The sequence below is a fragment of the Staurois parvus genome, unplaced genomic scaffold (genome assembly GCF_062004578.1).
Source record: "Staurois parvus isolate SC_StPar_1 unplaced genomic scaffold, SC_StPar_1.0 ptg001593l, whole genome shotgun sequence".
In the NCBI taxonomy this organism is placed as follows: domain Eukaryota; kingdom Metazoa; phylum Chordata; class Amphibia; order Anura; family Ranidae; genus Staurois; species Staurois parvus.
In genome coordinates, this window is record NW_028319389.1 from 147,804 (window position 1) to 175,373 (window position 27,570).

The 27,570-nt window shown below is 46.1% G+C and overlaps 1 protein-coding gene across 1 annotated transcript in view; it reads left to right on the plus strand.

Annotated features, from left to right (window-relative positions):
• Positions 1–27,269, plus strand: part of IL11RA (interleukin 11 receptor subunit alpha) — a 111,570-nt gene extending 84,301 nt beyond the window's left edge. The window contains exons 6-12 of the mRNA XM_089662968.1: positions 3,218–3,381; positions 9,137–9,300; positions 9,395–9,551; positions 12,353–12,421; positions 13,673–13,775; positions 16,330–16,409; positions 19,153–27,269. Coding sequence (XP_089519094.1) covers positions 3,218–3,381; positions 9,137–9,300; positions 9,395–9,551; positions 12,353–12,421; positions 13,673–13,775; positions 16,330–16,409; positions 19,153–19,169 — 754 coding nt within the window. The 3' untranslated portion in view covers positions 19,170–27,269. The remainder of the gene's footprint in view (positions 1–3,217; positions 3,382–9,136; positions 9,301–9,394; positions 9,552–12,352; positions 12,422–13,672; positions 13,776–16,329; positions 16,410–19,152) is intronic.
• Positions 27,270–27,570: the final 301 nt, after the last annotated feature.

Consider the following 27,570-nt stretch of genomic DNA (forward strand, 5'->3'; position numbering starts at 1 on the left):
TTTACCGTTGGTGATAACGTCGGCCGATTGAGTGACCAATTTATCATTTTTTTAAAAAAAAAAAAAGCCGGTTTTCGACCCATCTATGGCCTGGATTATACAGAGTGTGTATGTGGGGGGTGTAGACTATTATACTGTCTATAGCTAGAGCGGTGATGTCACTCTGTATAATATATCTTATATCTGGAGAGCGGTGATGTCACTCTGTATAATATATCTTATATCTGGAGAGCGGTGATGTCACTCCTGTATAATATATCTTATATCTGGAGAGCGGTGATGTCACTCCTGTATAATATATCTTATATCTGGAGAGCGGTGATGTCACTCCTGTATAATATATCTTATATCTGGAGAGCGGTGATGTCACTCCTGTATAATATATCTTATATCTGGAGAGCGGTGATGTCACTCCTGTATAATATATCTTATATCCGGAGAGCGGTGATGTCACTCTGTATAATATATCTTATATCTGGAGGGCGGTGATGTCACTCCTGTATAATATATCTTCTATCTGGAGGGCGGTGATGTCACTCTGTATAATATATCTTATATCTGGAGGGCGGTGATGTCACTCCTGTATAATATATCTTATATCTGGAGGGCGGTGATGTCACTCCTGTATAATATATCTTATATCTGGAGGGCGGTGATGTCACTCCTGTATAATATATCTTATATCTGGAGAGCGGTGATGTCACTCCTGTATAATATATCTTCTATCTGGAGGGCGGTGATGTCACTCTGTATAATATATCTTATATCTGGAGGGCGGTGATGTCACTCTGTATAATATATCTTATATCTGGAGGGCGGTGATGTCACTCCTGTATAATATATCTTATATCTGGAGGGCGGTGATGTCACTCTGTATAATATATCTGATATCCGGAGGGCGGTGATGTAATATTATGCATTCTTATTACTAGCCAGTAGGTGGAGTTTTTATGCTGATTTCAATGATATCCAGATGTGTTTTACCTCTTGTTATAAAAAAGACAAGAAAGTCAGTGACTCCTCCCCCTCTATCCTCTTTCACCTGTACAGCTCTGCCCGAGGTGTCAATCAGAGACAGCGTATCTCAAAGAAGATAACAACTGCTGTGTGTTCTCTTTAGCTCACCCATGGTGCTTTGGTTATCCTTTGCCCTACACAATAGCGAAGACCAGATAGGAAGAGGCTTTCGAGTACATAGACTTGGGTGTTCTTCCTCCCTATCTCCTATACACATCCGATTTCTGTAGCCCGCGGCGGGCCGGGATGCAAGGGATCAAACCACACCCCAGACCCCCGTCCTCCTCCCCCACCTCTAGAGCTTTGATGGTGTGGTCACTCTCCCTCGGACCCCGCCTGCGGTCTGGGATTCAGTCTCCAGCGGTTAGTCGGGTCATATCAGAAAACCACCATCCTGCCGTTCTCCGGTCTCTTGTGCAATCTCTGAATCACTCGGCGCTTTTATTACACTTCAGATTGAACTCAGCGGTTGTCAGGAATTAAAGGAGTTTTGTGAATCCGTAGCTGAAGTCTTCATTCTGAGCGTGAATCTGTGGTCAGAGGAACCAGGGCAGCCATCCAGAGGAGGAGAATGGCACATTGTACATCGAATTTATGTGCAGCCATTTAACAAATGCAAATTTTACACTTAAAGTGTTACTAAACCCTGGACCCTGCATTCACTATATCCGCTCTCCCCGGACCCTGCATTCACTATATCCGCTCTCCCCGGACCCTGCATTCACTATATCTGCTCTCCCCGGACCCTGCATTCACTATATCCGCTCTCCCCGGACCCCGCATTCACTATATCCGCTCTCCCCGGACCCTGCATTCACTATATCCGCTCTCCCCGGACCCTGCATTCACTATATCCGCTCTCCCCGGACCCTGCATTCACTATATCTGCTCTCCCCGGACCCTGCATTCACTATATCCGCTCTCCCCGGACCCTGCATTCACTATATCCGCTCTCCTCGGACCCTGCATTCACTATATCCGCTCTCCCCGGACCCTGCATTCACTATATCCGCTCTCCCCGGACCCTGCATTCACTATATCCGCTCTCCCCGGACCCCGCATTCACTATATCCGCTCTCCCCGGACCCCGCATTCACTATATCCGCTCTCCCCGGACCCTTCATTCACTATATCCGCTCTCCCCGGACCCTGCATTCACTATATCCGGTCTCCCCGTACCCTGCATTCACTATATTTGGTCTCCATGAACCCTGCATTCACTATATCCGCTCTCCCAGGACCCCGCATTCACTATATCCACTCTCCCTGGACCCCGCATTCACTATATCCGGTCTCCCCGGACCCCGCATTCACTATATCCACTCTCCCCGGACCCCGCATTCACTATATCCACTCTCCCCGGACCCCCCATTCACTATATCCGCTCTCCCAGGACCCCGCATTCACTATATCCGCTCTCCCCGGACCCCGCATTCACTATATCCGCTCTCCCCGGACCCCGCATTCACTATATCCGCTCTCCCCGGACCCCGCATTTACTATATCCGCTCTCCCCGGACCCCGCATTCACTATATCCGCTCTCCCCGGACCCCGCATTCACTATATCCGGTCTCCCCGGACCCCGCATTCACTATATCCGGTCTCCCCGGACCCCGCATTCACTATATCCGCTCTCCCCGGACCCCGCATTCACTATATCCGCTCTCCCCGGACCCCGCATTCACTATATCCGCTCTCCCTGGACCCCGCATCCACTATATCCGCTCTCCCCGGACCCTGCATTCACTATATCTGCTCTCCCCGGACCCTGCATTCACTATATCCGCTCTCCCCGGACCCTGCATTCACAATATCCGCTCTCCCCGGACCCTGCATTCACTATATCTGCTCTCCCAGGACCCTGCATTCACTAAAAATAAAATAGTAACAATAAAATATTATTATTAATAAAAACAACAATAATAATAAAAATGTAAAAAATATTCCATAATAATAATAATTTTTTTCTATGGTTGAACTGGATGGACTTTGACTTTTTTCAGCCAGACTAACTATATAACTATGTAACTTAAAAATGTTTGGGTACCAAGATGTAAACTCCACTCATTTCTTTTTGTTTGGCAGTCTTTCGGAAGAACAATGTCACCAGGTGTAAAATTAGGATTGGTGATTTCCATTTGCAGCACGACTGCTAAGTTTCAGCAAAGTTTAATAACAGGTCTGTGTTTTGTATCCCAGGGTGGACAAGGGCATCCCAGAGGCCTGTGTGCCGGATCCGGTCATTCCCAACGTGTGCTCCGTCAGGCACTCCAAGCTGTGGACCTTGTACCGGATGAACATCACCGAGATCAATCCGCTGGGCTCCAGTTTCCGCATTCTGGATTTCTACGTCCAGTCCATCGGTGAGCTCTAATTCTAGTCCCGTGTACACCCACGCAAAATATATGAAAAATATTTTTATAAATACATTTTCACATATACTGTATGGCTGTAAAAATAGAAATCTACATTTTTGGAACTCATTTACAAATATATGTAAAAATATAGGTTAAAATGACTTTTTTATATGTTAATAAAAATCTGAAGAATATATTTAAAATATATATATTTTATAAAATATTATTCATATATTTTGTAATATATAAAAAAAACGCATTTCAACATGCAGAGTGTGTATGTGTATATATATATATATATCATGTTGAAATGCGTTTTTATTATATTAACCCCTTCCAGTCCGGACACTTTTACCCCCTTCCTGACCAGGGCAATTTTCAGCTTTCAGCGATATCACACTTTGAATGACAATTGCGCGGTCATGCAACACTGTACCCAAATTAATTTTTTACCATTTTTTTGAGACAGATAAAGCTTTATTTTGGTGGTATTTATTCACTGCTGGGCTTTTTATTTTTTTTGCTATGTAAATGAAAAAGTCCAAAAATTTTGAAAAAAAGTGTTTTTTTTAATAAAATTTTGCAAATAAATAATATTTCATCATAAATCTTTGCCAAAATTTATTCCGTTATCTTTTTAGTAAAAAAAAAAAATCCAAATTAGTTTATAACCAAAAATTATAATTTTTAAACATTTTGTTTTACATTTTTATTTTATTTTTTTATATTATTATTATTTTTTTTTTTTTTTTTTACATACTGTCACCCTAGCAGTACAGTGTCACCATGGTGACACTGTACTACTTGTGGGGGGTGATGAAGATTTTTTTTACACATTGCTTTTACACCCATATAGGATGTAAAAGCAATCATTTCTCTTTCTCTCTGTCTGCATTCTTGCAGCCATTGAGAAGTACTGAGTGAGCTGTGATTGGTCACAGCTTGTCACATAGTACAAGGCTGTTGTGAATAGCCTTGTACCATGTGACCTCTGTGATCATTCACATATTTCACACGTAGTAACCTATGATGTCAGAAGTGACATCTTGCTTACTACTTTGCATGTGATCACTGATTGGCCAATCAGTGATCACATGATCGGGACCTCGTACAGAGGTCCCGTCCGACGATCTGTGTTTCAGTGTGTCCGGAGGACACAGCGGGCACCGGATCGCGGTGCTGCGCGCTCCCAGGGAGCGTGCACAAGCAGGGTGCAGGGAGGCCGTTTATAAACACCCACCCGACCCTGCACTGCCACCGTCCGGCCGTTTATATGCAACGGCCGAACGGGAGGTGGTTAAAAATATTTTTGGAAATATATATATAGCTCTAATTCTAGTCCCGTGTACACCCACACAAAATATATGAAAAATATTTTTAGAAATACATTTTCACATATATTGTACGTCTTTAAAAATACAAATCTACATTTTTGGAATGCATTTACAAATATATGTAAAAATATATGTAAAATTCCTTTTTGATATGTTAAAAAAAATCTGACGAATATATTATTAAAAATATTTTTCATATATTTTGTAATATATTAAAAAACACATTTCAACATGCAGTAGTGTAGATATTTATATATATGTATATATATATATATATTTTTTTTTTTTTTTTTTTTTTTTTAATATATTGAATATGGCCAAAATTCAAATATATGGCAATATATTTTGGAAGGATATTTTTAAAATACATTTCAAAAATATACAGTATTTCTTCCATGTGTGGGGGGGTCACTAGTCACAGGAGGAGATCGGGGTAGCTCTGTAAGCCTCCTTTGTAATAGCATGGACAAGTGACAGGTCCTCTCTTTTGAACACATTAGGGGTCTATTAAACCCCCCCCAATGTGTCTACTGCCCTTCAATGCAGCATCTCCTGCTCTTGCGCATTTCACCCAAAACTCCAAAAAAGAATCATAGAGGCCTCTTCTGTTGATAACCCCTGACAATATTCATTCCTACCCTTCTGAATATTCTATATTCCTCACATCATTAGCCTGAAGGCAGGTCCCTAGCCATTCCACGTAAGTTGCTACTCTCCTAGGGGGCCTACAGGGCTATCAAGGGGCCTACTGTCCAAGTCCTCAACCACCCACAGCTTACGTAGACCTGAGCTGTCTGCTAACTCATGTATGGATGGTGGGTTGCAAACCTTCCACTACAACATCCCTTTGGTCCACCGTAATAGAGAGTGGTTGGGAATACTATGTTTCTCCATGGTTCAGGTTCAAGGCTCCGAAAGCCCAGCCGAACACACGACGGGGCCCATATACTCCTGCACAATCACAATCCATGTTTCTACCATTTTATTGTAGTTTTGGTTGCTGATACTAATTGTAGGTGTTCCACACACCACCCTCCAATATTTACTGTATAAACATAATAGCGTAGCACCACCACACAAAAAATCCAATAATAATATATGGATTTTTTTTTTGTTAGGTGGCACTACACTATTTTGTTTATAAACATGGGGCCCATGTCACGTGGGAACCCAAGTCACCTGGCGCATGTTCCATAGAGGGGTCTGCTCTTCATGGCCCAGAGGGCAACTTCTTTCCCTGACCACCACCACTCCTGACCTGACCAGGGTTACACCTTGTACTTTGTATTCAGGACCCTGTCCACCAGCACCAGTGGTACTCCCATGTCCAGGGAAACCCAAATGGGGGAAAGCCAAGGACACGGTCCACAGTCCCTAGTGTTGATTTCTGCGGCCTGTTCCTCATCACAACTCCCACTAGCTAAGCTCCAGAAGGTCAGAGTTGGAGCATATATTCCTGTGGAAGCACCAGGGAGAACCTGAACTAAGGGTAACATTAACCCCTGTTGGAAAACCAATGACCCATCTCTTTGCCTGTATTTAGTCACTCTGCAGATCTTTTCAGTTTCCTTCACTCAACCTTCCGGCCCATCACTCTGCACATAGTGATTACAAATTCAGAGATGAGGGCCCTATCTGGGGACATGGTGGTGGAGATGAGATCGGAGGGATTGTGTGAGTCAGGATTTCTTGTGTGAGTATTACACGGAGGTGCCCCATCACACTGACAGCACAATTACCACATTGTCCAGGCATTCTCTGCCTTTCTCCTGGGATACAGGGCTCACTGCATTGTATTACTGGCAACCTTCCTTCAATTCATTCAAGCCGCTTGAATTTTCCTTTCTCTTCTGCCAGCAAGAAGTCCTACAGTACATTTTCAAGAGGAGGAGGGAATGATTCTGCTCCCCTTATGTGTGATTGACAAACGTGCTAGAAATAGTCCAGCAAGAAAATTGCACCTTAACTAAAGCACTCCCTAATCCATATACCACTCTTTACTTCTGGCCCATAAAGACTCTAAAGACCCCTCATTTGAAGGGTCACTCTACCCAAAAGTGAAGAAAACGTCCTTGTCTGAAGGGTCACTCTTCCCAAAAGTGAAGACAATGTCCTTGTCTGAAGGGTCACTCTTCCCAAAAGTGAAGAAAACGTCCTTGTCTGAAGGGTCATTCTTCCCAAAAGTGAAGACAAAGTCCTTGTCTGAAGGGTCACTTCCCAAAAGTGAAGACAAAGTCCTTGTCTGAAGGGTCACTTCCCAAAAGTGAAGACAACGTCCTTGTCTGAAGGGTCACTTCCCAAAAGTGAAGACAACGTCCTTGTCTGAAGGGTCACTCTACCCAAAAGTGAAGACAACGTCCTTGTCTGAAGGGTCACTCTACCCAAAAGTGAAGACAAAGTCCTTGTCTGAAGGGTCACTTCCCAAAAGTGAAGACAACGTCCTTGTCTGAAGGGTCACTCTACCCAAAAGTGAAGACAAAGTCCTCATCTGAAGGGTCACTCCACCCAAAAGTGAAGACCAAGTCCTCGTCTGAAGGGTCACTCTACCCAAAAGTGAAGACAAAGTCCTCATCTGAAGGGTCACTCCACCCAAAAGTGAAGACAAAGTCCTCGTCTGAAGGGTCACTCTACCCAAAAGTGAAGACAAAGTCCTTGTCTAAAAAGTCACTCTACCCAAAAGTGAAGAGAAAGTCCTTGTCTAAAGAGTCACTCTTCCCAAAAGTGAAGACAAAGTCGTTGTCTGAAGGGTCACTCTACCCAAACATGAAGACAAAGTCCTTGTCTGAAGGGTCACTCTACTCAAAAGTGATGACAGGGTAGAATAGACCCCAAATCATTGGTATTCATGGGATCACTGCCTCCTGAGGAGAAGAGACACCAAATCATTGGTGTCAGTGGGATTGTGGCCCCCCAGGGGAGAGAATAGAGTTCAAAACATTGGTGTCAGTGAAAATGTGGCCCTCAGGGTTGACTAGACCACGAATCATTGGTGTCAGTAGCACTGTTCCCCCAATAAACAAAAACAATAAACCCTAAATTCTTAGTGTCAGTGGCATAGTGGCCCCCAGGGGAGAACAGCCTCCAACTAATTGGTGTCAGTGGAATAGTGAACCTCAGGAAAAAAACAGTCTCTCAGATCTTTGGTGTCAGTGGTCCCCAGGGAAAAATGACCACTTAAATTTCTGGTGTCAGTGGGATTCTGACCCCAAGGGTATAAATAGACTTCAAATCATTGGTGCCAGTGGCATAGTGGCCCCCAGGGGAAAATAGCCCCTCCAAATCACTGGTGTCAGTGGGATGGTGGCCCCCCAGGGGAGAATAGCCCCTCCAAATCACTGGTGTCACTGGGATGGTGGCCCCCCAGGGGAGAATAGCCCCTCCAAATAATTGGTGTCAGTAGGACAGTGGCCCCCAGAGGAGAATTTTCACTCAAATCATTGGTGTCAGTGGGACAATGGCCCCAAGGGGAGAATGTTCACTCAAATCATTGGTGTCAGTGGAACAATGGCCCCAAGGGGAGAATGTTCACTCAAATCATTGGTGTCAGTGGCACAATGGCCCCAAGGGGAGAATGTTCACTCAAATCATTGGTGTCAGTGGCACAATGGCCCCAAGGGGAGAATGTTCACTCAAATCATTGGTGTCAGTGGCACAATGGCCCCAACGGGAGAATGTTCACTCAAATCATTGGTGTCAGTGGGACAATGGCCCCCAGGGAGAACGTTCGCTCATTGGTGTCAGTGGTGATTCCTAACAAAACTTAGGGCAAGTGCCACCTGCAGATGAAGTCTAAACAGCCCACATGATGCCCACCAGTGCCCAAACACAGCAGCACTGAAACTATTTCAGATCCATTGGACCCGATCACTCTGCCCCATGGAGTCATTTCAGCCATGGTTCTTCCATTCATAAATAGTAGCAACACCCTGGCCTGATGCAGCGAGGACCCACCAGAGGATCTTATGGATGGCTAAGCCAAGCCTGGTGTGATAGCAGCAGCTGTTGAAGCAGATAGGTCCACCACAAGGAAGGCCCAGTGGTGCAGAACCATTGCTCTCCACCAACCTTTCTCAATCTTTTTCACACAGAGGAACCCTTGAAATAACTTTCGGGTCTCAGGGAACCCCTACCAATAATTACTATATCCACAACCCCCCAGGACATTAGCTTGGTGGTCAGTGGAAAGAATGCTCCTTACATTGGTGGCCATTGAGAAGAAACCCCCCTGACTGATGGCTGAAAAGATTGTTAACATTCCTGAGAGGCAGAAATTTTTTATTTTTCATGGAAAGCCTAGCAACCTCTGGAGGAACCCTAATTGAGAAAGTCATCTCTAGTCTGAAACTGTTGCAGTTGAGAGTCTTCTATCATTGTAGGTGAGTAGATAATCTTCTCACTTTAGTCACTTTATACTCTTTGTGTTCTAGTCAAACCAGATCCCCCTGAGCATCTTGCGGCAGAGCCGATCCCGTATGCGCCACGGCGGCTGCGAGTCACTTGGGCGTACCCCCCAACTTGGCCCCAGGAGCCTCATTTCCAGCTGAAGTTCAGAATCCAGTACCGACCAGTGCTCCACATGGTGTGGTCCGTGGTGAGTCCCCTGTCCTCTCTGTGTGTTCCTGTATGTTGCAGCTTGGTGTTTCTAGTACTATGACCATTTATTCTGTTTGTTGCCATCGGCCCAGGTGGAGACAGCCAATTTATCGGACATCATCACAGATGCATTCGTTGGGGTGGAGCATATCCTGCAAGTGGGCGCTAGGGACTTCCTGGACGCGGGAACCTGGAGCGAGTGGAGCCCCGAGGCCCGAGCCACACCGTGGACCAGTGAGGAGCTTTCAGGTCTGTGGACTGCAACGCAACACGCATGCCAGCTCACAAACAGATGAGGCATTAAGACCTCGTTCACGCCATACGTGCAGAAGAACGGATGGAGAAAAATGCGCAGATTTGATGTCTCTGCACCATGGTGTGAACGGGGCTTATGAGAAATAGCCAACCGGCAATGCATCACCAGCTCTGTTCCTTTTCTAATCTGGGGCATTACTTTACAGCAACAGTAAAAATTGCTCATGCTCAGTGACAGTTAGATGTGACATATCACAGAAAAGAGCAGTTGCCCTAGGCCTAGGGGGGAATTAACAACAGTGGTGCAAGCGTAAAGCCTGCTCTGCTCTTCTAAATTTGGGGGTGGAATAAAGCAGATTCTGCTCCTTATTAACGAAAGGATTGCTAGTGGGGATCTGTGGCTGGTTTGTGTATAGAAAACTGCCACTTCCCCATTGTTAATTAGGTGCAAACCCTAATCCACTCTGAAATAGAAAGTGGCGTAGGTGGGGCAGAAAGATCTGAAGAGGGTCCAATAGATTAGACAATGTGCTGCACACCACTCACGCTATTTATATTGGTGCTGGAAGCTCATCTGCTTCTCCTGATCATGTCTATGGTTAAGACGGCCATAGGCAACCCAAAGTTCTACTGATTCTTCTTGAACTGGCCAAAATATTGGCCATGGGTGGCCTTGTTGGGAGCCTGGCTTGACAAAAGTTGTTTTTTCGAGAGGGGTGGAAAATTGTTGACTGCACAGTGACTTGATCTAATCAGATGCAGTCACTGTTTAGGTATTTTGACAGCTATGGCTGTCTCCAGACAATAGTCTCCAGACAAAATTCCTCCATCCATGCTGCTTATGGACTTAAAGTAGTCATTCTTCTTGAACCGGCCAAAATATTGGCCATGGGTGGCCTTAATTGTTGGAAACCTGGTTTGGCAAAAGTTGATTTCTCAAGACGGGTGGAAAATTGTTGACCGTAAAGTGACTGCATCTAATCAGGTTATTTTGGCAGCCACAGGCGCTATGGTTGTCTCCATAGAATAGCTCACAGAACAATTCCTCCATCCATGCTGCTTATGGACTTAAAGTAGTCATTCTTCTTGAACCGGTCAAAATATTGGCCATGGGTGGCCTTAATTGTTGGGAACCTGGCTTGGCAAAAGTTGAATTCTCAAGACAGGTGGAAAATTGTTGACCGCACAGCGACTGGGTCTAATCAGATGCAGTCACTGTTTGGGTATTTTGACAGCCACAGGCGCTATGGCTGTGTCCAGAAAATAGCTCACAGAACAGTTCCTCCATCTACACTGTTTATGGACTTAAAGTAGTCATTCTTCTTGAACCGGCCAAAATATTGTCCATGGGTGGCCTTCCCGTATAGAAGAACAATATATTTGAAATATATTTTTAAAATATTCTTCCCAAATATATTGACATATATTTGAAATACTAAAATTTTGTCCGTATTCAATATATTTCAAAATATATTTGTATTTTTAAAGACATACAGTATATTTCAAAATGTATTTTTAAAAATATTTTTCATATATTTTGTAATAAAAATGCATTTCAACACACACATATATATATATATATATCTGTATGTTGAAATGCATTTTTATTACAAAATATATGAAAAATATTTTTAAAAATACATTTTTAAATATACTGTATGTCTTTAAAAATACAAATCTTCATTTTTGGATTGCATTTACAAATATATGCAAAAATATATGTTAAAATGACTTTTTTATACGTTAAAAAAAAATCTGAAGAATATATTTTAAAAAAATATATTAAAAATTTTTTTTCATATATTTTGTAATATATAAAAAATGCATTTAAACATGCAGTATATATGTGTATATATAGATATATATATCTATATATATATATATACTGTACACATATACATACTGCATGTTGAAATACAGTGTGTGTATATGTATAAATATATATATATATTTATTGAAATATATTTTGAAATATATTGAATATGGCCAAAATTGTATTATTTAACATATATGTCAATATATTTGGGAAGAATATTTTTAAAAATATATTTTAAATATATTTTTCTTCCATGTAGGTTGTTGAGAACCTGGCTTGACAAAAGCTGATTTTTCAAGACGGGTGGAAAATTGTTGACCGCACAGTGACTGCATCTAATCAGATGCAGTCACTGTTTGGGTATTTTGACAGCCACAGGTACTATGGCTGTCTCCAGACAATAGCTCACAGAAAAATTCCTCCATCCACGCTATTTATTGACTTAAGTAGTAATAAATAGATATGAGCAGAGCGGAAACATTGGTTTAGTTTTGTTTCGGGTACAGGCGTACCTCGGTTTATGAATTTAATTCGTTCTGTAGGAATTTTCGTATTGCGAAAAAAATCGTAAACTGAAACACGGTTTTCCATAGGAATGCATTGAAAACCAATTAATCCGTTCCGGAGGTCAGAAAAAAGTAAAAAAAAGTCTTTTATCTATTCAAAACTCTTTATAAAGTGCACTTTAAAGGCATAAATACTGTACAGGGACATGATTAAAAAAAATTTGTAAATGCATTGAAAACCAATTAATCCGTTCCGGATTAGGAAAAAAATTTGTAATCCGAGTCACTATTTTCAGGGGATTTTCATTCATAAACCGATTGTACGCTCCTCGGGGGCGGGGACTGATGTGAATGTACAATATATATGTAAAGCGCTGTGTAAATTGATGGCGATATACAAGTACCTGAAATAAATACATAAAATAACTCCTCCTTCCCCGGCTTATTGTGTGATATTTTTGCACATTTCACAGGCTCAGTCCCCGAGATCGGCAATGAAACCACTATAGAAGAGCCTGAACCGGAAATGAGGGAGCCGTTTGGTAAGTTGTTGGTCAGAGTAATGCAAGACTCATAGTCATCAATTTATTGACACACGGAACAACGGAAATCACTGGGTGCTCTGGGGTCAGGGTTGATGCAGGATAATCATGGGGTCACTGGAGGCACAGGAGCACTAGGGACCCCTCATAATGTGCAAAGCAGGTGTGCAGACCCGGGAACTCAGCACAGGGTTGGTGGGAACCCCTCATAATGGGCACAGCAGGTGTACAGATCCAGGAACTCAGCACAGGGATGGTGGGAACCCCTCATAATGGGCACAGCAGGTGTACAGATCCAGGAACTCAGCACAGGGATGGTGGGAACCCCTCAGAATGGGCACAACAGGTGTACAGACCCAGGAACTCGGCACAGGGATGGTGGGAACCCCTCATAATGGGCACAGCGGGTGTACAGACCCGGGAACTCAGCACAGGGATGGTGGGAACCCCTCATAGTGGGCACAGCGGGCGTACAGACCCGGGAACTCAGCACCGGGATGGTGGGAACCTCTCATAATGGGCACAGCGGGCGTACAGACCCGGGAACTCAGCACAGGGATGGTGGGAACCCCTCATAATGGGCACAGCAGGTGTACAGACCCGGGAACTAAGCACAGGGATGGTGGGAACCTCTCATAATGGGCACAGCGGGTGTACAGATCCAGGAACTCAGCACAGGGATGGTAGGAACCTCTAATAATGGGCACAGCGGGTGTACAGATCCAGGAACTCAGCACAGGGATGGTGGGAACCCCTCATAATGGGTGCAGCGGGTGTACAGACCCGGGAACTCAGCACAGGGATGGCGGGAACCCCTCAGAATGGGTACAGCGGGTGTACAGACCTCGGAACTCAGCACATGGATGGTGGGAACCTCTAATAATGGGCACAGCGGGTGTACAGATCCAGGAACTCGGCACATGGATGGTGGGATCCTCTAATAATGGGCACAGCGGGTGTACAGATCCAGGAACTCAGCACAGGGATGGTGGGAACCCCTCATAATGGGCACAGCGGCGTACAGATCCAGGAACTCAGCACAGGGATGGTGGGAACCCCTCATAATGGGCACAGCAGGCCTCCAGACCCAATGCGGAGATCTAACCAATAGAGTCCCTGAGAGACAGAAGACTGTCAGGGGTGTAACTCTCCAGCATCTCCCACATACTCATCCTTGTTCCTGTAGTAATGTAAGTGGAAGCTCACCTTCTATTTCCGGGACTAACACGTGTCCACATTTCCCTCCTGAAGCAGACCACAGTGACCCTGCAGAGAAGGTGGCAGTCCTCATCTCGCTGGGAGTCTTTGCCTTCGTAGTGCTGGCCCTTTTCCTGATTGCTGGAGCCTTCATCTGGTGAGTGCCCTCACGGAAGGTTTGTATGTTCAGAGGCTCATACCCGTCCTTCATACCCACGGATCTTCTCTGCAGAACATACTAAACTGTCCACGTGTGTTCCTGACCCCGAGCCAATCATCATGGTGTAGCATGTCTTCATTCCTTACCCTCAGGGAGAATGCACCTTAGAAGTCCCTTATAACAATGGTGGTCAGAATGCAACTCATTGGTGTCATGCCGGCTCTGCCAAGTGGAGTTGTCCCTGGAACTATGAAGGCTCCATAAGATGGGGGGCCAACCAGCCACAGCTCAAGGAACCCCCAGCAACCTCTGGAGGAAACCCGGCTGGTTTGGTGTATATACAGTTGTGTTGAAAATAATAGCAGTGTGTTAAAAAAAAGTGAATAAAGCTGAAAATCCTTCTAATAGCTTTTATTTCCATCCACACAAATGCATTGGGAACACGACACATTCTATTCCAAATCACAACAGGAAGAAAAATACATCAAATTTGTGTTGTTCCTCTAAAAAAAAATAAAGAAAAATCGCAGTGTTTGTATTCTTCTTTACAAACTCAAACATTCACTATATAAACTGAGAAATGTTTGAAGATTTTGCTTTCCTTTGAATGACTTCATGAATATTTGGTTGTAGTCGCACTGTTTCTGAGAACTGCTGTACATCTGTGTTGCATGGAGTCACCCAACTTCTGGCCCCTGTGATCAGGTATTCCAGCCCAGGATGATTGGACCACATTCCACAGTTCTTCTCTATTTCTTGGTTTGGCCTCAGAAACGGCATTTTTGATGTCACCCCACAAGTTTTCTATTGGATGAAGATCCGGGAATTGGGCTGGCCACTCCATAACGTCCATCTTGTTGGTCTGGAACCAAGATGTTGCACGTTTACTGGTGTGTTTGGGGTCGTTGTCTTGTTGGAACACCCATTTCAAGGGCATTTCCTCTTCAGCATAAGGCAGCATGACCTTTTCAAGTATTCTAATGGATTCAATCTGATCCATGATCCCTGGTATGTGATAAATAGGCCCAACACCATAGTATGAGAAACATCCCCATATCATGATGCTTGCACCACCATGCTTCACAGTCTTCACAGTGTACTGTGGCTTGAATTCAGTGTTTGGGGGTCGTCTGACAAACTGTTTCCGCCCACTAGACCCAAAAAGAACAATCTTACTTTCATCAGTCCACAAAATGTTGCGCCATTTCTCTTTAGGCCAGTCAGTGTGCTCTTTGGCAGATTGTAACCTCCTCAGCACACGTCTTTTTCCCAACAGTGGGACTTTGCGGGGGCTTCTTGCAGATAGCTTGGCTTCACATCGGCGTCTTCTAATTGTAACAGTCCTCACAGGGAACGTCACACCTTCTTTCATCTTCCTGGAGCTGATTGTTGGCTGAGTCCTCACAGGGAACATCACACCTTCTTTCATCTTCCTGGAGCTGATTGTTGGCTGAGTCCGCGCCATTTTGGCTATTCTTCTATCCATTCCAATGGTAGTTTTTCGCTTTCTTCCGCGTCTTTCAGGTTTTGGTTGCCATTTTAAAGCATTTGCCATCATTTTAGCTGAGCAGCCGATCATTTTCTGCACTTCTTTATATGTTTTCCCCTCCAATCAACTTTTTAATCAAGGTACGCTGTTCTTCTGAACAATGTCTGGAACGACCCATTTTCCTCAGAATTTCAGAGAGAAATGCACTGTAACCAGCATGTACAACATTTGCTGCCTTCCTTCCTTAAATAAGGGCAATAATTGCCGCCTGTTTTTCAAAGAATGAATGACCTCACTAATAGAACTCCACACTGCTATTATATTGAACACGCCCCTTTCAATGAGTGATTCAATGACACAGAATCAGCAGCATGCATGTCATGACTGTTGGGTCTGTTGGATTTCTATTACTCTACTTCACCGGCTAAGAAATTATTTGCCATGTAGGAATATCATTTCCACCAAAAACAGTGATTGATCCGGTTAGTGATGTCTGACTGCTAGTATTTTGAACACAACTGTATATGGCTGGTTTGATGTATATATATGGCTGGTTTGGTGTATATATATGGCTGGTTTGGTGTATATATATATGGCTGGCTTGGTGTGTATATATATATGGCTGGTTTGGTGTGTATATATATATGGCTGGTTTGGTGTATATATATGGCTGGTTTGGTGTGTATATATATATGGCTGGCTTGGTGTATACATATGGTACAAACAAAATATTATGGAATCTTCCATCTTTAAAAAGCGTCTAGACCCAAGAACAAAAATGTAATCTATTGTCATCAGGGCTGAGGGCTCTTGAGAGGAGTACTGAGGCAGGGTCTCTCCGCATTACATAGAGAAACACAGAGACCCAGTGATGACATCCCTGGGACTAAAATAAGGCATGTAATGAAAATGGAAAGGTTTTATTACAAAAAAAAAAATGCAATTGCATGCTAATGGGGGAGTCAGGGAAGGCAAAAATATATGCAGATTAAACTTCAGTTTTAGGTGTGTTGTACAATCTTGGCTTTGGGTGCAAATGTGATCTTCCTCTGTCTCTTGCAGGATGAGAGTGGACCGCACCGTGAAATACGGGGGGATGAAAGCGGACTTCCTGACAGCCATTCACATGAAAGCCCTCCCAAGTAAGTATGACCGGGGGCCGTGCTAATAAATGTAGAATCACTATAATCTTCCTGATCTTTGTAACTATTAGCAATGATGGAGTTTGTAGTGAAAGGTTAACTCGCTCTTCATTTTGTAGTATCCAATAGAAAATGATTATTAGTAGCCGTAGTTATGTGAAGGAATAGTCTGCGCTCCTTACTATGGCGGAATAGTCTGCGCTCCTTACTATGGCGGAATAGTCTGCGCTCCTTTCTATGGCGGAATAAGTTTGCAAAGTCTGACCCCTGCTGGACAAAATGTGCAATTTACCCGACTGCGCTCTCAAAAACAAGGAACACCCTTCCTAAAGGAAATGGGGCACTTATTATTATTATTATTATTATTATTATTATACAGTATTTATAAAGCGCCAATAGTTCGCTCAGCGCTGTACATTACAAAGGGGGACAGAACATGTGACAGAACAATACCAATACAATGTGATACATGAGGGGATCGAGGGCCCTGCTCTTTCCAGCTTACAATCTAGGAGGGAGGGGATGGTGGCACAGGAGGAGATAGCTGTGGGGGATGGAGTGGTAGGAAGAGTGGAGGAGGGAGGCAAGTTAGCAGGGGGTGGGGTAGGCTTCCCTGAAGAGATGGGTTTTCAGGGTGCGCCTAAAGGAGAGGAGAGTAGGTGATAATCTGATGGGTTGGGGCAGGGAGTTGTGAGGAGCGGAATGTGCGTGTTGGGCGGTACTTGGATATTAGGTCAGTGATGTAGTTCGGGGCAGTATGGTGGACGGCTTTGTACGTCAGTGTTAGGATTTTGAATTTGATCCGTTGGGCAATCGGAAGCCAGTGGAGGGATTGACAGAGGGGGGTGGAGGACACTGAGTGGAGGCCAGTGGAGGGATTGGCAGAGGGGGGTGGAGGACACTGAGTGGAGGCCAGTGGAGGGATTGGCAGAGGGATGTGGGGACACTGAGTGGAGGCCAGTGGAGGGATTGGCAGAGGGGGGTGGAGGACACTGAGTGGAGGCCAGTGGAGGGATTGGCAGAGGGGGGTGGCGGAGATGGAGCGGTTGGAAAGGTGAATGAGTCTGGCAGCCGTATTCAGGATGGACTGAAGCGGGGATAGCCAGCGGCGAGGCAGGCCAGTGAGGAGGGAGTTGCAGTAGTCGAGTCGTGATATGATGAGGGAGTGGATGAGCTGTTTAGTAGTTTCTGGGGTTAGGAACGTGCGGATTTTGGCGATGTTGCGGAGGTGGAGTCTACATGAGTTTGTTAAAGATTGGACTTGGGGCTGGAAGGATAGGTTGGAGTCCAGAATGACACCAAGTACTCTGGCCTGCGCTTATCGCTCTTGTCTCTTTAGGGCCACTACCCCTTTAACGAAAAAATAAAATATATACACACACACTATATTGCCAGAAGTTTTGGGACCCCCTCTCCCTCCCCCCAAATCATTGGATTCAGGGATATATAAATTGATGGGACTTCACCAGCCCCCTGAGAGAGGACCAGCTAGAAGGTCTGATAGTAGCCACTGACCTATCCGCAGCATAGGAGAAGGACCAAGTGAGTAACCCAGGCAGCCAGATAGAGGAGCATCTGGGGTCTGGGGTGGTACTACAGGAGATGCTGGCTAGATCTCTGAAAGAGGCTGTTTGCTGGAACCACTTGTGCAAACACTGTATTGCACCCCCCCCCCAAATCATTGTATTCAGATGTTCCAATCCCCTCCATGGCCACAGGCAGGGGTGTATTTACCACAAGGCACTTGCCTAGGGGGGCATTTTCCAGGGGAAGAAGGGATGGGAGAAGGGACACGCACACCATGGGTATCAGGTGGGATCCGAGAGAGGCTGAGGGCTGCTTGATGGTGTATGTAGAGTCTGACTCTTGTTCCCGGGGATGTCCGGAGCTGTGAAGATGAGTGTCTTTCTCTCTATCGCTGGGGGAGGGGGGTGTTAGTGGAAGGCTCTTCCAGGTGGGGGACAGGGGTGTTGTTGGTCAATGTCAGGCTCTCACCGCGGGAGGGGGAAGGGGTGGTGGTGTTGGTTCCTGTCCGCGGGGGCAGACAATCTTTTTGTTGCCTAAGGCAGCACAAAACCTAAATACACCACTGGACACAGGTGTTCCAATCCCCTCCCTATCATGTGATTCAGGTGTTCCAATCCCCTCCCTATCATGTGATTCAGGTGTTCCAATCCCCTCCCTATCATGTGATTCAGGTGTTCCAATCCCCTCCCTATCATGTGATTCAGGTGTTCCAATCCCCTCCAATCATGTGATTCAGGTGTTCCAATCCCCTCCATGGACACAGGTGTATACAATCAAGCCCCTAGGCATGCAGACTGCTTCTACAAACATTGGTGAAAGAATGGGTCGCTCTCAGGAGCTCAGTGACTCCAAGCGTGGCCCCGTGATAGGTGGCCACCTGTGCAATAAGTCCATCCTGGCATGATCGGGACCTCGAGGTCCCGTACGACGATCGTTGTTCCACTGTGTCTGGAGGACACAGCGGGCACAGGATCGTGGTGCTGCGCGCTCCCAGAGAGCACGCACAAGCAGGGGGAAGGGAGGCCGTTTATAAACCGCCACCTGACCCTGCACTGCCACCGTCCGGCCGTTTATATACATGGGCCGGACGGGAAGTGGTTAATTTTTTTGTTAGTAAAGGTTTACTGTGACATCATCACCATGTACCTATTCTGCCTATCTGCCAATGAAACCTCTACGTTGCACATCATTGTTTAACTCTCTCCTCTTTCCTCAGAAACACAGATTTTGTAGCTACACAAAGAAAAACGAAATCCAGATCTGACAAAGAAAACATTTTCCTAGGAAGGAAGAGAAAAATGCATTTGCGGAATAACATGACTCTCTTATCATGGACAATAGAGAGACGAGTTCAACTTGGCTGTGATGGAAGCGCTGCTGTTTAATCACCATCCACCGGGGGGCAGACAAGCACCTTCCGCCGGATCCGCAGGATGCTTTCTCTCCTGGAAGGTCCAACTGACAGGTCACTCACCTTTTCGGCAGCTCACTAGGATAACGATAGGAAAAAAAAAAAAAAAAGGAACAATAAACACTCCGAAAAAATGTCAGAGAACCGTAATGCAAAGACCTGGCAGACTAAACACTAGGAGACCTCAGGAGCCAGGCAGATAATGTGACTAACTCTTTGGAAACTTTTATTGTCGATGAAAGCTTGCGTTCCAAGACTCTTAAGGAAGCGTCTCTAGCGCTGACTGGCTTCTGAATTCTGCATACATTTTTTTTCCATCCTTGAGCTGACGGGGCTGTCCGGTCCCGTTGCCGGCTGTCGACTGTAGTTCAACTCACCGATCAATGCTGCTACCACATCGACTTTTCCTCATGGTGTTCTGCAGTCATGCAGCTGTTTTGCTTATATTACAGAGACGATATATGTGGCTGGAAGATGGGAGAACTACCGGTCTTGTGGAGCCCATCAGTACAATGTCCTTTTGATCCACTTGGATGCCGTACCAGTAGAGTTGAGCCCAGTCCATTATATACCAAAGGATTTATAGATCTAAATTGGATGTGAAGTCTAGACCAGAGTTGGCTTCACCAGGGAGTCGGGGGGCAGTGCCTGTCCTGCTTCATGGAATTACGTAGTGTTTCCAATCCATTGTAGTATCAAAGCCACCCTCAGTCCTGGGACATGGTCCTTTAGCACCCAAGGTGAAAGGCCAAAGTCCACCCCTTCCCCCTGGAGCTGTGAACTACATAGGTTGCAGGACATGCCCTTTTTGGGCCCTGCTCAAGCATCCAAGGTGGCCACCTCTTCTGCTCACCCCATGAGCCCAGCCCTGGACATCCTTACCACCCCAGATCGAATTCTGGTTCTGGTCTGTTCATAAAGTGCATCCAGAACCTGTGCACAGTGCCAAGTTCTTTCAATAATCTGGATGTCAAAGTGTTTGCCTTGGAGGGATGGTGTAAATGAACTGAGAGGGCAGTGTAAGCAGCCAATCATTACTATGGTCCATGGCGAATCTAGGGAACCTTTACATAGTACCACCTGACATTGTTTTGAGCCACCAAAAGCCATGGTCCCCAATGAATATTTCTGAACAGCTGAACCCTGTTGGCACTACTGGCTCCTATAGGTCCAGTGTTCACACTAGAACTAATTATGGCATTAAAGGGGATATCCGTATTCAATGAGGATGTTGAGGCTCGCTGGAAATTCTTGTTTTGGTATAATGATAAGCTGGTTTACAGGGGGCATTTTGGAGAAGGTTTGAGATCCTTGTGATGTCACATTTCAGGGAAAGCAATTCACTGCCATATCCAAAACATATAGGGAAAACCAAGGTGACCCTCATTGGCTGCCCTCCTCTATGTCCTGTCACAGTAAAAATGTATCTCTCCTAGTTCTAATGGCTTGCTAAACCAATGGAAGAAAGGAGGGAAGCTTGAAATATTAAGAAAGTAAGAAGGTCCTTCAGGTTTTCATTAGATGCTTCAAGAAGAACTTGGGAACTGTGCTTCTCTGTGTAGTACCATGGTCTTTGCCTCCTGAAAACTCAGAGATAACAGTTATTCTGTTGTCTCCAAGTGCTCAGAGGACTGAAATCCAACTGCAAAATACTAGAATTTGCCTAAAGCCGACCATAGATGGTTGGAATCCCGGCCGGATCAGCTACGACTTGCCAAGATTTGAACCATCTATGGGCAGGCTGGCTGTACCCAATTTAATTGTTGTACAACCTGACTGTTGGAGTTTTGCTTGCAGTTGTTAGTGGCTACTATAGCCATTAGCAGTAATCACTGTGTTCTCCTGGCAATGGCAACCAACACCCCCTTCCCCTTGCCAAGACAATAGCTCCCTGGGAGGGATTCCCCCATCAACAAGCCGACCATAGATGGTTCGAATCCTGGCCGGATCAGCTGTGACTGGCCAAGATTTGAACCATCTATGGGGCAGGCTGGCTGTACCCAATTTAATTGTTGTACAACCAGACTGTCGGGGTTTTACTTGCAATTGTTAGTGGCTACTATAGCCGTTAGCAGTAATCACTGTGTTGTCCTGGCAATGGCAACAGGGACAGCAATTCACTGCCATATCCAATCTTCGAGAACACCTAAAGCCAACCATAGATGGCCTAAAGCCAACCATAGATGGTTGGAATCCCTGTCTGATCAGCTGTGACTGGCCAAGATTCGAAGCATCTATGGGGCAGTCTGGCTGTACCCAATTTAATTGTTGTACAACCAGACTGTCAGAGTTTTACTTGCAATTATTGCTAGTTGCTATTATTGCCATTAGCAGTAATCACTGTGTTCTCCTGGCAATGGCAACCAACCCCCCCTTCCCCTCACCAGGACAATAGCTCCCTGGGAGGGATTCCGTGTTTCGGTGTTGATGGGAGAACCAAGCAATCATCTATCACAGCATCTAGCACCAGCTTTAGAGATACCGTATTTTCAAGTCAGGTTGCTATACCAAATTTGACCAGTAGATGTTGCTATGGGTGAAATTTTACCATTGCCGATTTCCGTCCCGAAAATAGCTGCAGTTGGATTTCCTCTGTTCTTCCTGGAAATCCACTTTAGTCATTGATAACCCCATAATCTCTAGACACGAGGGACACTTAGAAAACTGACGCAGGATAAAGTAAAAAAAAAAATAAGAAGAATTAGAATCATATATTTAGAATAAAAAAAACAACAACTACATAATCAACCCACAGCGATCTATAAATAGCGATCTATAAATATCCCCAAATTTCACTGTTTGCACTTTTCTTGCCTTTTACCGGCTCTAGCATTTTCGGGGCTCCAGTACGGAGACAAGCTGTACTAGTCAGCTGGTTAAGCTATAGGTTAACAAGGGAACTCAGTTAACAAGCTGTATGTCAGTTACCTGGGCATTAATCTAGGATTGCGTTCTCTACAGAGCAAAGCCTTTAACCAATGTGAAAGCAGCAATTTAAAGTGACCCTGCCCCCAGCACTTCCTCTGTTTACTCTCGATCAGCCCATCATACTTGTAGATGTGTGCTGCTTTGGAAAGGTGGCTACATTCATGGTCCACCCAATGGCTCCATACATGGTCCACCCAATGGCTCCATACATGGTCCACCCAATGGCTCCATACATGGTCCACCCAATGGCTCCATACATGGTCCACCCAATGGCTCCATACATGGTCCACCCAATGGCTCCATACATGGTCCACCCAATGGCTCCATAAATGGTCCACCCAATGGCTCCATAAATGGTCCACCCAATGGCTCCATATATGGTCCACCCAATGGCTCCATACATGGTCCACCCAATGTTGTCCACTTGCTGTTGGGTGCCACCATCTTGTCTCTCATTTCCAGGACCGCAGCAGCGCAGTTCGAATGATGTAGAGAACTAGGACTGGAGATAAGCAGGGAGTCTGAATGATCCTACACTTGGAAGTGCCAATTTCTGCAGCAGTGCAATGATGGCTAAAATTGGACAGAGAGGAACTTTTTTTTAGAACATAAAGCGGGGGCTCGTTGAGTTCATTTTTGGCACTTCTCACTGCTGTAGTGAGTTTAAGGCATTGGGACTGGGTCTCTTTAACAAGAACTGTGCAGGAGGGAGAGATCAGAAGTGTCACTTTAAAGATAAATTGGCTGGATTGTCGGTTTTTGGAACCATTTTGTGGTTGTCCATCCCTCTTCCACCATTGTCCATCGTTACCACTTAAAGGTGTCTCAGCACATGCAGAGGGAACAAGGCGCATGACTGCTAACAGGGTGCACATGCCATTTTTGGCCTCCTGCTATTTAGGGGGTCCATGTCAGAGGCGTCCCTAGGGTTGGTGACCCTTGTGGGGTCACCCCTCCAGAGAAGAAGGAGCGGTAAAATGGGTATCCCGTGAAGATGTGTATCCCCTGAAGCAACTTTGCATGTGTCGGTTTCAGGCCGAAGAAGCCGATCTCCGACTTGAACCTATACGGGTTAACTGATCTTGCAAGCCATAGTGACCCGCGGGATCAGCTTCAGTGGTTTGCAGCCTGCAGATAAATTGGCTGGATTGTCAGTTTTTGGAAGCGTTTTGTGGTTGTCCATCCCTTTTCCACCATTGTCCATCGTTACCACTTAAAGGTGTCTCAGCACATGCAGAGGGAGCAAGGTGCATGACTTCTAACAGGGTGCACATGCCATTTGTGGCCTCCTGGGATTTAGGGGTCCATGTCAGTGGCGTCCCTAGGGTTGGTGATCCCTCTGGGGTCACCCCTCCAGAGAAGAAGGAGCGGTGCCGGTGTAGCCGTAAAATGAGTATCCCGTGAAGATGTGTAGCCCCTGAAGCAACTGCGCATGTGCCGGTTTCAGGCCAAAGAAGCCGATCTCCGACTTGAACCTATACGGGGTTAACTGATCTTGCAACCAGGGGCGGACTGACAACTCATGGGGCCCCCGGGCAATAGGGGATCATGTGGTCCCTCTGTCCTTGCCCAAACTCAAAAAAGCCTATGAAAAAGGTACCAGGGGCATCTCATGGGGCCCCTTACTGACCCCGGGCCCTCGGGCAGTGCCCGAGTTTCCAAATGGTCAGTCCACCCCTGCTTGCAACCCATAGTGATCCGCAGGATCAGCTTCAGCGGTTTGCAGCCTGTAAGGGGTTAACTGTGGCAGCTCTGTGCTAAAGTCGGAGGTCGCAGATCGGCTTCTTCGGCCTGAAACCGGTACATGCGCAGTTGCTTCAGGAGATACATCTCTTCACGGGATACTCATTTTACTGCTACACCGGCAGCGCTCCTTCCTCTCTGGTGGGGTGACCCCACGTGTTATCGCACCGGATATCTTCACGGGTCCGGGATACTCATTTTACTGCTACACCGGCACCGCTCCTTCCTCTCTGGTGGGGTGACCCCACGTGTTACCGCACCGGGTATCTTCACGGGTCCGGGATACTCATTTTACTGCTACACCGGCACCGCTCCTTCCTCTCTGGTGGGGTGACCCCATGTGTTACCGCACCGGATATGTTCATGGGTCCGGGATAGTCATTTTACCGCTACACCGGCACCGCTCCTTCCTCTCTGGTGGGGTGACCCCACGTGTTGCCGCACCGGATATCTTCACGGGTCCGGATACTCATTTTAGCACTACTCCGGGGGCAGCCATCACTGTGCCGGGAATCCAGGATCACCCCAATAACTGGCCAGGACCTTCACAGAGCCAAGAAGCTCTGCTGGCATCCTGCTCCTGCACTCCCTGTGTTGGTGTCACCTGGTGGGACCCGCACCCCCCTAGGGATGCCACTGGTCCATGTATACTAGATTTGAGTCAGATGGGTGCTGGGACCCCTCCGTTTGGTATTTAGACTTGGACATGGGTCCCTTCTTTCTGCCTGTCAATCCATACACCTTGAATGAGTGGTTTTTGCCAGCAGTTGCACAGTAGGGCCCATATATTGGTCTTACACAGGCAGGGGCTGACTGACCATTCGAGCACTCCGGCACTGCCCAAGGGCCCGGGGGCAGTAGGGGGCCCCATTAAATGCCCCTGGTACCTTTTTATAGGCTTTTTTGGGTGTGCTTTGAGTTTGGGCAAGAACACAAGGGCCCCATGATCCCCTATTTCCCGGGGGCCCCATGAGTTGTCAGTCCGCCCCTGTACACGGGTCCATTGGAGACTGTCAACCACTGACTGCCAATCATACCGGCTGCTTCCAGCCTAATCATTTCATATTGATTCTTTCTGTGTGGGAACTTACCGATCTTCTCCTGCGATGGAGGAAAACCTTCTGCATCCAGTTCTTGTTCTGCCGGCTGATTAGTATTCAGATGTGAGATTACAAATATATGAAGCGTCTTTTATCTTCAGACTCCATATTCTGTATATAGGAGTATATAGTATGTTACGATATTTTTTTTTATTTTTCAGGTCACCCAAAATCGATACATTTCGGTGGTTCCTAACGAGCTGTTAGCCATTGGCTTCTTATTTGCCTTGGAAACTCCACCAGTGAGATCTCTCTGCCATCGGTCCTGGCTTTGCTCTGGTCCAGCTGGGAGTTCTAGGTGTTCTCACCCGACTTTGTGTTCCAGATCCTCTGGTTACATTCTCCATGAAGTATAAAAATCCAGCAGAGTTGGTGGAAACCCTTCGTAATGGGGAAATGAGGGTGTACAGACCCGGGAACTCAGTGCAGGGATGGTGGGAACCCCTCACAATGGGGAAATGAGGGTGTACAGACCCGGGAACTCAGTGCAGGGATAATGGAACCCCTCATAATGAGCACAGTAGGTGGGCAGACCTGGGAACTAAAAACAAAGTTGGTGGGAGCCCCTGATAATGGGTTCATCAGGTGGGCAGACCTGGGAATTCAACATTGGGATGGTGGGAGCCCCTCATAATGGGTACATCAGGTGGGCAGACCTGGGAATTCAACACAGGGATGGTGTGGGTCCCTCTTAATGGGTACATTAGGTGGGCAGACCTGGGAACCAAACACAGGGATGGTGGGAACCCTTCAAATGGGTACATCAGGTGGGTAGACATGGGAATTCAACACAAGGATGGTGAGAACCCCTCATAATGGGTACATCAGGTGGGCAGACCTGGGAATTCAACACAGGGATGGAGGGAGCCCCTCATAATGGGTACATCAGGTGGGCAGACCTGGGAATTCAACACGGGGATGGTGAGAACCCCTCATAATGGGTACATCAGGTGGGCAGACCTGGGAATTCAACACAGGGATGGAGGGAGCCCCTCATAATGGGTACATCAGGTGGGCAGACCTGGGAATTCAACACAAGGATGGTGCGGGTCCCTCATAATGGGTACATCAGGTGGGCAGACCTGGGAATTCAACACGGGGATGGTGGGAGCCCCACATAATGGGCACAGCGGGTGTACAGACCCGAGAACTAAACACAGGGATGGTGGGAACCCCTCATAATGGGCACAGCGGGTGTACAGACCCGGGAACTTAGCACAGGAATGGTGGGAACCCCTCATAATGGGCACAGCAGGTGTACAGACCCGAGAACTCAGCACATGGATGGTGGGAACCCCTCATAATGGGCACAGCAAATATACAGACCCGGGAACTCAGCACAGGGATGGTGGGAACCCCTCATAATGGGCACAGCAAATATACAGACCCGGGAACTCAGCACAGGGATGGTGGGAACCCCTCATAATGGGCACAGCGGGTGTACAGACCCGGGAACTCAGCGCAGAGATCTCACCAAAAGAGTCCCTAAAGGTAGAATCGATCGCCATGGCGGTATCATGCTCTACCATCCACCAAAAATGTAGTTGTAGGCTTTGGGTGACGCAGTCTATTGGACGCCAAATGTACAATATCTCGCCGTGTATATACAGTACAAATTGTATTCTAATATTTGCATAGCCGTAGTCTTAGTAACATTGACATTGAGTTACAGACCAACTCCATGCAGACGGGATGTTCTGGTCTCGGTTGGGTTCATGTATCAAGTATCTTGTGTCGAGAGATCCGGTCCAAACTTTTCTGCCTGTACCCCTCCCACAAGGAGGGATGACTCCCATGACAAGGGGATACACTTTACAGCGATCGTAAAGCGGATTCCCTTGTCCTAGGAGTCATCTTCCATAGGGAGAATCCATCCAGGGAGGGTGACACCATCACTTAGACGTGCCATGGGCAGAACCGGGGATTCTGGTGGGAATATCTCGCACTTTTGGATTCCATGAGTCTGCCAGCAACCTCTAAGCTGATACAAATGATTAATTCTGCTCTGAGTTCTGTATTTCCCTGCAGTTGTATCAGCCAATCAATTTGAGTCTATCATTTTTGTTTGTTTTTTTTTTGGTGTGATCAGCGAAATGTATATAATTGTATCAGTCTGTGTCAGTGTTTTATAAATCGTGTTACTTTGTTGTACATTGTCATTGTATACATCTGGAGGGGGTGTGGCCAAAACTGCATTTTATATCTATGTGCTTAGTAGTGCTGCACAGTGGCTGTATTTTACTGCTCCGCCCCCTAAATGCACCTATCCGTCTCCTGGTGGGAGGATACAAAGTGTAGAAATAGATTACAAAGGATATCGTACAGAAGTATAATAGATCAAAGAAAATCCTTAGGAGTCCAAAGTCTTTATTGTTCGACTGGTTACAACAGGTGGAGCAACGCGTTTCAGAACGCCGCACACTCCGCCTTCATCAGGGCTGGAGGAAAAGTC